The following is a 12,499-nucleotide window of genomic DNA, read 5'->3' as shown; positions in this document are numbered from 1 at the left end:
TCATACACATAAAATACATTTTTAAAAATGCAGAAGGAACTGTCTCTCTGGGAGCTGCCTTGGAGAACCTAGGTCAGAGGCTCTTTCCTAAAAAAACACAAAAGCCAACTCGCATGTCTCCTATTTCCTACCATGAAGGGCAATCTGGGTCAGTAGTGAGAGATGGTCCCACAAAGCCTGCCAGGAAGATCCCCTCCTTTGCCCTATAAAGGGACTTGAGCCTGTGGAAAAATACAAGATCTCCACTGATCACGAAACAAGTCACTAATGAATCTCTAGGGAATTTTCCCCCAGGCACCTTTCAACCTAATTGAAAGACTGTCATATTTTGGGGGTGGGGAGTGTCATGCTTAGATTCTAAAAATAAGGTCATTTTAATTGGTGACTTACAGACAAATGGGACCGTGTTACTACGTAAGAGTTCTGCGAAATCAAAGCAACTGCCCATCTCTATGATGTTGGAGATTTTTATCCAGAAAAACGGGATGGGGTCTTCTCATTACTAAAGCACAAACATACCGCCAAATGCTAAATTCCTCAAAGCCTTTCCTTCTGCTCTGAGCTACGTTCACAGAAACGCTTCAAGGAACACGTATGACACAGCATGTGCCGAAAGCAGGCAGGCTCCTTGCTACTAGAAGATAACAGCAATACGGGAGCCCTGATGCTAGAGCCAGGTTTATCTCTTCCAGCCACCTGTGGGGGAAGGGCAGCACGAAGTGTTAGTACACTATTGCTACTAAACATTAATCAGCAACACAAGAGGAACTGGCACCTGCTAATGTGTCATTCTAGTGATTGCATCTGACCTTGCTATCATCTTCTGCAGAAATAATGGAGACATTCCTGGCGGGCAGTTTGTCGTAATCTATATCAAGAACAGAAAACAATAATTCTTTAATGATTTACTGTAAGGCTATAAATTAACATGCCAAGATAGATGCATACACAAGTATGTTCCTTGAGGGCTGGAAATGTGGCTCCCTGGCAGAGCATCGGCCTAGCATGTTCAATGCCCCGAGTTTGATCCCCAGCACTGCCAGGAGAAAAGTTCATTGTAATATTCCTAATTAAGAACAGTGTAAAGGCGCTGGAGAAACGGCTCAGCAGTTAACATTTGTTGCTCTTGGAGAGGACCCCCGTGTCCAGTTTCCAGCACCCATAGGGTAACCCATAACCATCCATAAATCCAATTCCAGGAATTCAACACTCTAGCCTGACTTCCACGGGCACCAGGCACACATGCAGTCCACATAACATTTACAAAACAAAACACTTACACAGAAAATAAATTATCTAAAGATTTTTTCAAAAGTATGCAAATGTTGAATAATTTGTTATAATTTCTAATAATTTAGGTTGAAAACGGTTTATTAACATATATCCACATGACATGACCCTATTAAAATAGGCTTTTTTTTGTTTTGTTTTCCGAGACAGGGTTTCTCTGCAGCTTTTGGAGTCTGTCCTTGAACTAGCTCTTGTAGACCAAGCTGGCCTCGAACTCGAACTTACAGGGATCCGCCTGCCTTTGCCTCCCGAGTGCTGCAATTATAGGCATGTACCACCATCGCCCAGCAAAATAGGCTTTTTATATTTTGGCATTTTGAATCCCATTTAAGAAAAGCACAGCATTTAAAGCCATACACAGTATTGTTCTCAGTCCCCCACCCCGCCCTTAACTATTGTTTGTGTATGAGCATGCATGCCAGTCAGCTGGAGGATAACTTTACAGGCTCAATTCTCCTTTTCCACTTTTATGTAGGTTCTGGGGGTTGAACCCAGTTCACCAGTTTGTGTGGCAAGTGCCTTTATCCACTGAGTCATCTCACTGGACCCTTTAAAGTCTTTTTAAAAATTATTTTTATTTGTGTTTTGTGTGAGGCTGCACGAGTTTATGTGCAGTTGTTTATGGAGGTCAGAGAGCATCAAACTCCCCCGAACCTGAGTTACTTCAGGTGGTTATGACCCACCCTATGTGAGTGCTGGGGACTGAATCTAGGTTCTCAGGAGCACAGTGAGAGCTCTTAACCATTGGACCATCTCTCCAACACCCTTTACATTAAAAAAAATTATTTTAATTCAGAAATGCATACATTTAACATATTTAAATCCTCAGAAAGACCAGAAAAGGACTCATCAGTTTACATGGAAGACAGTTTATTTTGTATTTTTGGGGGGAGGGCTGGTTCAAGAGATCCACCTGCTTCTTCTGTGATTAAAGGCATACACCACCACCCGGCTTACTTTGTATTTTTAGAGGGTTTTTTGTTTGTTTGTTTGTTTGTTTGAGACAGGGTTTCTTGGTAACTTTGGCGCCTGTACTGGAACTAGCAGAGAATTGTTTTGAAGACTAAAGAGAAACAAGACTTTGTTACTATTATTATTATTATTGGTGGCACTCAGGATAGAACCCAGGATTTTAGCTTGCTAAACACACATCTTACCAGTGCTATACCTTTAGCTACAAAGACCAATATCTGACATACTGTCATGTCCCAGAGACAGAGCTAGGGAATTTCACCAATAATCTAATCTACATAGCAATCATGGGAGATAGGCATCGCAGCCCCCACTTTACAGCTGAGTAAGGCTCCTCTATTTAAACGATTTGCCAGGTGCCCTGGATTCCAGCCCAGATGATGTCCAGGTTTCCTGCTGTACCACATACCTCACCTGCTGCAGCTCCTGTGGGGCCCTTAGAGGTTATGGGAAGGTCACTGACAAGAACAGCAGGTATAGTGTGGTCACGAGCAAAGCCTTACTTTGCTCTCTACATTTCACTTCTCCTTCCCAAGGCTAAGAGAACGCCATCTTCATTATTAAGGCTCAAGGATCCATGCTGAAGCTGCTTTTACTCCTATGCCCAATTCCTCGCGTGCGCCCTCCCTGAGCACATTCCTCGGGGCTGTGCTATCGGCTGCCTTGCTTACAGACTTGGCATTTTGTTAGGTTACGGGCGGGACAGGGTAAACTGCACACTCTGACCCATTCCAGCCAGCGGGCTCCTTGGTCTCTCCACTGGATACTAAAACAAACAAGCTCTGCACTCTGGCTTCCTCACTCAGACTGCTTCTGGTGGTGGATCCCAGCTATGTGAACAATCAGAGGAATAGCTGCCAGCATATTTATCTTTTATAGCTTTAACAAAGTTGTATCTCCAGGTATCCAGTAGCTCGGACATATTCTAAGCCTTAATGTCAAGTTTATTCTGGTCCAGGTCCCTAACCCCCAAATGGCTCTGTTCCAGGTGGATTTCTCGTGACAGTTACTAACGGCCTTCATGAAAGAGGAAGGTGTTGTTTTCTCGACAGTTTCAAGACCTCTTCATGGTTTCCTGTTCCCTCCCTGAGGCACATACAGGAAGTTACCTGGATAGGGCCACAGCAAGTCCGTGACACTCAGAATTAGAACATGCTGCCCAAGCTACCACTTTATTCTCCAGCACCGTGGTTTACAATTTGAAAATGAATAACCTAACAACTTTTTATCTAGGAATAGAATGAAGGGGACTTGAGGAATATGACACATGTAACAAACCTGGTTCATTTTTGATTCAGATTCTACCTTTTCCACTAAAAAACAAAAACAAACAACAACAAAAAACCCTCTGCATGTTGATAAAAGTTTAAGAAAAACTGGGTTAAACCAAGTTGAACAGATTAAGTAGCTATGGGACTAAGAACTTTTAATGTGCTTATGAACACTGGATATTTTATAATAAAGATGTTAAATATAATAAAACTAATATAAATAATAATTATCAGCTATAAAGCTAAGGGTTTCATAGGCACCACGACTCCATCACAAGCTTCTAAAGAGTCACTCCAGGGTGAGCAACAGGACTCTGGAAAGGAAGATACCCAACTTTCGCCGCTGGCCGGCCACCATCCACTGTTCAACACCGCAGTGATCCGTCAGGACTGCTACCCTGCACTCTTCTGGTACTTTTCCACTAGCTGGTCAAAGTTCCTAGAAGAGAAGCCGGCTCGAAAGAAATTCACTGGAGTAAGAAGGTATTTTAGCGCCAGGCCCCTGGACTCGGCAGCTGGACGAGTGTCTTTGCTAATGTGAGACAGGGGAGAGCCTCTTTGGTTCCCTCGAGCCGGTGAGCCATTGCCTCCCCTAGGTATCGAGGGGGACCCTAAGCCAATTTCCTCCCTGGTTTCTGCAGAGATAAACTCATCTATAGGCTGTAATTGCACTGAAAATTCCAAAGTCGCCATCTTCTTGGAGTCACAAAGAAGGACAGGCTCTTCACACTCTTTCCTGGAGAAGTCTGGGAACAACTGCTTCCTGGCTTGCAGAGGGTGCAGGCAGAGCTTCTCAGGGTCCCGGGGCCAGGGAGAGAGGTTTTCTTTCTTGTGCTTCTTTGAGTCTCTGTCAACTTTCGCCTGATCAGCTTTTTCCTCAGGGGATTCAAACACAACACCCTGGATTCTTGGCCTCTTCAGTCTCCTTTCTAACTGCCACTGCTCGTTTGTTTTCCTAGGGGAGGAACACATGTACTGCTGCACCGAGTGTGGAATCAGGGGTACAGAGAGCCTGGGACTCAAGCTGTCCTCAAAGAACTCTCCGCAAGGCTGCTGACGGACAATGGGCACCACCTGGCAGGGCCGCAGAGCCGCAACGAAAGCCCGCAGCTCAGAGTAAGACGAATGGTCCGAGTAAGGGACGGTGTAGATGCCTGGATGAGGGCTCCGTATTGGCCGGCTTGTGGGAAGAATAGCAATGGTAGGGTGAGTCTGGTTCCACTGAAGCATGGCAGAATGGCAGATCTCCGTATGGTCTACAGCATGGATGCGCCCAGCTTTTTCCTCAACCGTGAACACATCCGCGAGGCCCAGCAGCTGCACCAACTCCAGGCGTCGAGGATTCAACACCACCCAGGTCCGAAACTCGAGGGCGAGTTGCTCCAACAGTGATTCTTTCCCTAGGCTATAGAGCCCTAAATTACGTTCAAGGGGCAGGGGGAAGAGAAGACAATGAAGGCATTAAAGACTCCTGATCTACCAGATGCTGAGCAAAAATACGCAAAATCTATACGGTAATCTAGGAAGTGTATCAAGAAGGAAATGCATTTAGGATATATAGCAGATGCAGGCAGGGCGGTGGTGGCACACGCCTTTAATCCCAGCACTCGAGAAGCAGGTAGATCTCTGAGTTCAAAGTCAGCCTAGTCTACGAAGTGAGTACCAGGATAGCCAGAACTGCTACACAGAGAAACCTTGTCTCGAAAAAAAAAAAATTAGCAAATGCGGGGATGGAGCACACAAAATCCATTTACTCTTTCAGTTCAACAAAAGAAAGTGCCTACCAAGCACCAGGTACTGTGAGAACAGATTAAGAAGGTTTAAGCTTTCCAGGAGTACCATCCACCTGCAGACTCAGACACAATGTAAAGAAAGGCAACGACCCACACAGGCATACGGTGTTATAAAGGCACGGAAGCTGATGAAATTAGGAAAAGCGTCTATAAAAGTTGACAAATGACAATTGAGCCAGGTCCATTTCTTTGGTAGATGATGGAAATTTTAAGTATTTCTTTGGGGGAGAAAACAGCACACTTCCATTTAATTCTTTTTTTTTTTTTTTTTTTTTTGGTTTTTTTGGTTTTTCGAGACAGGGTTTCTCTGTGGTTTTGGAGCCTGTCCTGGAACTAGCTCTGTAGACCAGGCTGGTCTCGAACTCTTCCATTTAATTCAAAACAAAACAAAACTCACTTGTGCTCACTTTGGCAGCACGTATACTAAAATTGGAATGATACAGAGAAGATTAGCACGGCCTCTGCACAAGGGTGACATATAAATTCTTGAAGCATTCTATTTTAAAAAAAAACAACAAAAACCTTGCTTGTACGATCTAGAGCCGATTTGTTTATTACCTATCTCTATTAAGCCATGAACTCACAGATCAACACGGGCTCCTTCCCATGGGTTCCCATGCAGAGTGCTTCTCTGGGCAGCACAGGTGGGCACTGCAGTTGAATCCAGGGGGCTTCCTCTTTGGCCTTTACTTTTCTGACCATTTTCCTTCACCTGTTCTATATGCCCTTTCACTCCATACAGTGCTCCATATGCTCAAAGTCCTCTTGGCAAGAACCTTATCTTTAACTTGCTTGTTTACAACAATGCCAAGAGCATTCTGGGTAATGCTAGTAATTGTAACACTTCCTTTTTAAACAGAACCCAGTCTCTTGATGTCAGTAATATCCACCTGCCTGAACATTCACATATATGCAGCCAAAGGAATACCTCCATGTTTTCCAAAAGGCTTAGAGACTATACATCAGGTAAATTTCCTCTTCTCCTTTGTGCTTGTCATTTTGGTAAATCAATGGAAGATGACCGTTCTGGCTCAAAGGAAACTGAGCTATATCTTAAAGGATAGATCAGGGTTAACCAGCAAGGAAAGGGTATAGTGAAAAATATTTGAAGAGGACCCACCTCAGTGTTACTAAAGTGCAGATGATTAGTGAGCTATGGCTCTAGAAAGACAAGCCAACGTCATTTATTTTTGGTTGTCCTAGCCTTTAATGGCTGAGCCATCTCTCCAGCCCAACCAACGTCATTTATTAGTGAGCCTTCCAAGTACTGAAACAGAACTGGTGGCAGTGGAGCACGCCTTTAATCCCAGCACTTAGGAGGCTGAGGCAGGCGCCTCTCTGAGTTCAAGGCCAGCCTGGTTGGTCTACAAGAGCTAGTTCCGGGCCAGGCTCTAAAAGCTAGAGAAACCCTGTCTCAAAAAACAGTTAGAACCTCATGCTATAGATGAAGCGGGGCTGTTGAGCAGTGTGAGGTAGAAAAGTATGAATTCTAATCATTAGAATATGACGATCAAAACATGACAGAGCTATGAAATGCCTGAATGAGAAACTGGAAATTGAAGTTCCATCTGGAAGGCCAAAGGTATGCACACAGAAGAAACGCAGATGTGAATTTTAGCAGTGGCTATGGTAAGAGATATAGGAGAGGCTTTTTAACCACTGTCCTCAGACTTTACAGCCTCACGACTAAACCATGAACTTAGAAGAAAGTTTGTTGTATATCCACTACCCTTGATTATGATCCAAATTTACCTCTGAGCAAAAGATTTTCTGCTCTCTATACATCTTTTTCCTACTTTGTGTCCTTCCTTAATAGACAGGAAGCCCTTACCACCAGACACCGTATTTTATTCAGATTTATATCCCCACCTCCTACTGTATATATGGCACATTGCAGGACTAATCATATTTTTGCACAATTAATCAAGCTCTACAACAGGCATTCTCCTAACCAGCTGTATTTCTCTGAGAAAATTCTGCATGTCATACTTCAAGAATGGTCAGAGAGTATTTCTTCATGAATAGTTAAGTAATCCTGAGGGTGGGGAATATTTCTCAATCAGTTTGGTAGTTACCGTGGAAGGCATATAATCTTTTTCATTATTTTTATTTAAGGCCATTTGAAACTCCTTTCAGAGTTGGGGCATATGCTTTAAGATATATTCATTTTCCATCCGGGCAGTGGTGGCACAGGCCTTTAATCCCAGCACTCAGGAGGCAAAGGGGCCGAGGCCGGCGGATCTCTGTGAGTTTGAGGTCAGCCTGGTCAACAAGAGCTAGTTCCAGGACAGCCAGAGCATCACAGAGGAACCCTGTCTCGAAAAACCAAAAAAGAGATATTCATTTTCCTTTTTTGAGGACCTATAATTTTAGGAGTAACCAAAGAAGTTATTTAGAACAAAATCTAGGTTTTTTTTTAAAGTTGATTTTCATAAACTATTTCTCAAAAAGCAACTTTTAGAGTCCCCAAAATGGCCAGACGGTGGTGGCACATGCCTTTAATCCCAACACTCGGGAGGCAGAGGCAGGTGGAAGGATCTCTGTGAGTTCGAGGCCAGCCTGGTCTGCAAGAGCTAGTTCCAGTATAGGCACCAAAGCTACAGAGAAACCTTATCTTGAAAAAAAACGAGCCAAAAAAAAAAAAAAGTTCCCCAAATATCGTGTACTACTAGGGAGTCACCAGAACAACCAAACAGCTGTTTTCTCAATGCACCGATTTAAAGCACACCAACCTTCCTATTAACTCATAGCAAATATTTACTGACTACCTCTTTCTCATTATATGTAGGCACGTAGGATATAGCCATAAGAAATAACAAACCTTGTCATGGTAGAACCTACATTCTAGCAGAAAAAACAGCAACAGTTAAAAGGACTACACGTGGAAACTATGGAATATATATTATGAGACAAGCGAAATACTGATTCTCTTTCACTTGAATCATTCAACAGCTCCTCACTGAGTTTAGAATCAATTCAAAATGGCTAATACCACTCCACCCCTCTTGCCTTTCGGCTTCCTTGTCTACTAAGTATCTGTTGCACTGCCTGCTGCCTCTCTGACACACAAAGCTTTCTCTTACCTTTTTGGGGTTTCTTTTCTTTTTTAAAAAAAATACCTATTTATTTACTTTATTCTTTTTTTGTTGTTGTTTTTCGAGACAAGGTTTCTCTGTAGCTTTGGTGCCTGTCCTGGAACTAGCTCTTGTAGACCAGGCTGGCCTCGAACTCCCAGAGATCTGCCTGCCTCTGCCTCCCGAGTGCTGGAATTAAAGGCATGCGCCACCACCACCCGGCTATTTACTTTATTCTATGTGTATGTATGTGAGCCTGAGTGTATGTCTGTCTGTGTACCATGTGTGCAGAAGCCTTTAAAGGTAAGATAAGAAATTGGATCCCCTGGAACTGGAGTTATAGGTAGTTGTGAGCTGCCCCGTGAGTGCTGGGAATTGACCCTGGGTCCTCTGAAAGAGTAGCCTGTGCTCTTAATCACTGAGCTGTCCCTCCAGCCTTCTTAAAGGTTTCTTGAAGCACAATTAATAAAAACTCAGAGAAACTGGGGTTCAATCTGAAGATCCAAAAAGCAAAACAGCCAGCCACTGGCTCTTATCTTGACCTCAGTCTGAAATGGTGATCCTACCTCCAGGAATGTCAGAATGAGACTGTGTCTGAGAGCTGTCTCCTCCTGTTTTATATTCCTCTCTCGGGCTGGGATTAAAGGCATGCACCACTGGTATTAAAAGTCATGCACCACCCGGTTTCTATGGCAACTAGTGTGACTACTGGGATTAAAGGTGTGTGTTACCACTGCCTGGTCTGTAAGGCTGACCAGTGAGGCTGTTTTATTCAGCTCTTTAAGTAGCTTTATTTATTAAAATACACTTAAAGTGCCACTACAATTTCTTTTCTTCCCCCCCCCACCCCCCCCACCCCCCCACCCCCCCCACCCCCCCCACCCCCCGGCAAAGACAGGGTTTCTCTGTGTAGTCCTGGCTGTCCCGGAACTCACTCTGCAGACCAGTCGGCCTCAAACTCAGAAATCTGCCTGTCTCTGCTTCTGAAGTACTGGGATTCAAAGTGAGCTATAGTTCACACTGGTGTGTGTGTACGTTATCAGAGATACAAGCACCAGCGTATTTAAATATGTACAGAACACACCGGGACGTGACAGGTACTATAAAAATGAGCAAGTCTGGGGCTAAGGACTTAGTTCAGTTGATAGAGTGCTTGCCTGGCCATTGCCTGGGATCAATGCCGGCACTATACCAACTGGCTGTGTTAGCTTGTAATCTTAGCACTAAGAAGAAAAACATTTTAAAGAAGAGGGTTCAACGGTACAGTACTTGCCTAACACATGTGAGACCCTAGAGTTCATACAGAGCTGGGGGAAGGGTTGAGAACGATGGTGGGAAGGTTCAATTGTTGTTTGCTTTTTAGACAGGGTCTTTCTTACTGGAACTCACTATGTACACCAGGCTGCTTCTGCCTCCTAAGTGCTGGGATTAAAGGTCTAAGCCACCAAGCCAGCTGAAAGGTTCAACTTTAAATTAGATTATCATAGTAGGTTTTACCAGGAAGGTGAGGCCTGCACAAAGACTTGAAAATAATGAGAACCTTCAAGGAATTTAGGTTCACTAAGCACGAACAAGAGAAAAAGGGAAACACTCACCAATCTTTTTTTTTTTTTTTTTCCACTCACCAATCTTTATGTTATGTTGCGGGAACTGCCGAATGAGCTGGACAATCTGCCGAGTAGCTTCTTGTCGGGTAGGAAGAACCAGGGCTGGATTGCAATTGGTGTTGTCGAGATATAAAGTATCAATTTGTTTCCCCAGACTCAAGGCAGGCTCCTTCAGCATGGATGGTGTATATCGAAAATCACCTGGAAGCGCAACATAGGAGGTGGGAGAAGGGGGCGAAGACCAAAGGATAGAAGGCAAGCCTCTCCCGCCTTCAGCAACAGGTGGGCAGTAGTTACTGGATTTTTATGTTTGTTTGTTTGTTTTTAAGATTTACTTATTATGTAGATTGGGGTTTTGCCTATGCAAGAATGCCATGCCGGGTGGTGGTGGCACACGCCTTTAATCCCAGCACTCAGGAGGCAGAGATAGGTATATCTCTGTAAGGTCAGCCTGGTCTACAAGCAAGAGAGCTAGCTCCAGGTCAGCTCGCTCCAGGTTTACACAAAGAAACCAGAAACAAACAAAAAAGTCAGATTCCAGTTGCGTGGTGGCGGCACTTATCTCTTTAATCCCAGCACCTGGGAGGCAGAGGCTGCCGGGATGAGAGCCACGTATCACCACTACACTTAGCCTGCTCTAGTGTTTTTTGTTTTTTCGAGACAGGGTTTCTCTGTGGTTTTGGAGCCTGTCCTGGAACTAGTTCTTGTAGACCAGGCTGGCCTCGAACTCACAGAGATCCGCCTGCCTCTGCCTCCCGAGTGCTGGGATTAAAGGCGTGCGCCACCACCGCCCGGCTGCTCTAGTGTTTTTATTTGCATATTCTTTTTTTTTTAAATAAAAGATTTATTTATTATGTATACAACTTTTGGTCTCTTTGTATAGCTGCAGACCAGAAGAGGGCACCAGACCCCATTACAGATGGTTGTGAACCACCATGTGGTTGCTGGGAATTGAACTCAGGACCTCTGGAAGAGCAGTCAGAACTCTTAACCTCTGAACCATCTCTCCAGCCTCTACCTGCATATTCTTAACAAGGTTTAGATGGTCAAAGAATAGGAAATCAGTTGGAAAGGGTCACTGTGCCTATATGGGATGAAGCCACAAGGCCAATCGTGGTGAAGGCAGCTTCAGAAATGACACAGCTGGAGAGAGGGACATCTTGGGGGAGGCTCACCTGTGTAGAGGATTGTTCCAAAGTATCCTTCAAAGAGAAACATGACAGAACCAGGGCAGTGGTTGGCATCTAGAAGGGTTACAGTCATGGTTTCTTGCCCAATTTCGTCGAGAGGCAATACATGGCTCTCACCAACCTCCAGCGCTCGGATCCACTGCTTAGACACCTGAGGAAACAGTTGGTCACCCTATTAACCACAGACTCCTCTCCTGGATCAGGAACTAACAGACATCAAGGAAAGCTGACCGACTCCTGAAACACTCTCATGTAAGCTATATTAGGGGTTCCCAAAAGATCTATCCTTCTTCTGGCTCCCCACCTTTTGAATCGATTTAAACTCAGAATCTGAAAACAATCTAGATAGATTCTCAAACTTTCTTCTATCATAATCCCAACAGGGGAAATTCCAGTCAGGCTGCCTGGGCTCATACCGGCCATGCCTACTAAATCAGACAAGAACAGGAGTGGTTAGATAATATGATTTTATCTAGCACAACAGATGAATTACTGGGGATGGGCAGTGTTGGGGATCTAACTTAGGGTCTTGCACATGTTTAACAAATGCTCTAGCAATGAGCTACATCCTCAGTCTGGTGGATTCTTAAAGAAAACCAGGGAGGCACTGGCCTAGCGTCTATGAAATGATAGGAATAATTTCCTTGTCTAAATTTACAACTAAAAATCTTCAGTTAGCTAGCTGGAGGCTAGTTTTATTCTGGGATCAACTCCCACATTTGTAAGAATTCAGTCTTCAGGGCGCCCACTCTGTGATCTCCAAACTGTGACAGATCGTAAGTCCCCACCCAGATTCCTAAAAGAGGTCTCAGAGGCCAAATCCAGCCCCAATACCTGTAGGTGACGGTGGAGGAGATGGGCAGTGATTGGGGAGCAGTAGAGGGGCCGTGCCCAAGTGCTAGACAAGCCCACCGTGTGGTCGGAGTGCATGTGGGATAAGAAGAAGAGCCGCGCGGTACTAGCACGGCGCAGGCTCCAAAAGTCCACAGCAATGGGCGTTTGGGGGATCACGACCCCGTTCATGGTGGCAGGGTTGGAAAGCCACTCGCGGGGTCTTCGCAGGAACAGCACTCCCGCGTGAGGCTTCCACGATTGTGGCCGATGACATGCGGACGCAAGGACAAGGGAAAAGCAACCCAGAAGTGGACGAAGTCGAGAGTGAGCCAAAAGAAGGCGGCCAAAGTGGAAGAGCCCAACGCGGAAGAAGCTCCGGGAGCATCACTCACACCCGCGAGCGGGAACCCAGGGCCCACACTTTGACAAAGTGCGCGCGGCGGCGAGGAGACAGACCCAAGTAGTCGA

General features: G+C 44.9%; 1 protein-coding gene and 1 non-coding gene across 2 annotated transcripts; one reads left to right on the top strand and one right to left on the bottom strand.

The window, feature by feature from the left end:
* Positions 1-874: 874 nt before the first annotated feature.
* Dclre1b (DNA cross-link repair 1B) lies at positions 875-12,497 on the bottom strand. Its single transcript, XM_075981739.1, has 4 exons — positions 12,032-12,497; positions 11,183-11,348; positions 10,026-10,208; positions 875-4,948 (listed from the first exon to the last, which is right to left on the bottom strand). The coding sequence occupies exons 1-4, from the start codon at positions 12,218-12,220 to the stop codon at positions 3,927-3,929; spliced, it is 1,560 nt and encodes a 519-aa protein (XP_075837854.1). The 5' UTR covers positions 12,221-12,497; the 3' UTR covers positions 875-3,926.
* LOC142855235 (U6 spliceosomal RNA) lies at positions 5,726-5,832 on the top strand. Its single transcript, XR_012911490.1, has one exon. It is a non-coding gene; the product is annotated as a U6 spliceosomal RNA (small nuclear RNA).
* Positions 12,498-12,499: the final 2 nt, after the last annotated feature.

Source organism: Microtus pennsylvanicus, chromosome 7, assembly GCF_037038515.1.
Source record: "Microtus pennsylvanicus isolate mMicPen1 chromosome 7, mMicPen1.hap1, whole genome shotgun sequence".
Lineage (NCBI taxonomy): Eukaryota > Metazoa > Chordata > Mammalia > Rodentia > Cricetidae > Microtus > Microtus pennsylvanicus.
The sequence above is the reverse complement of the archived record's forward strand: the minus strand, read 5'-3'. Positions and strand labels throughout refer to the sequence as shown.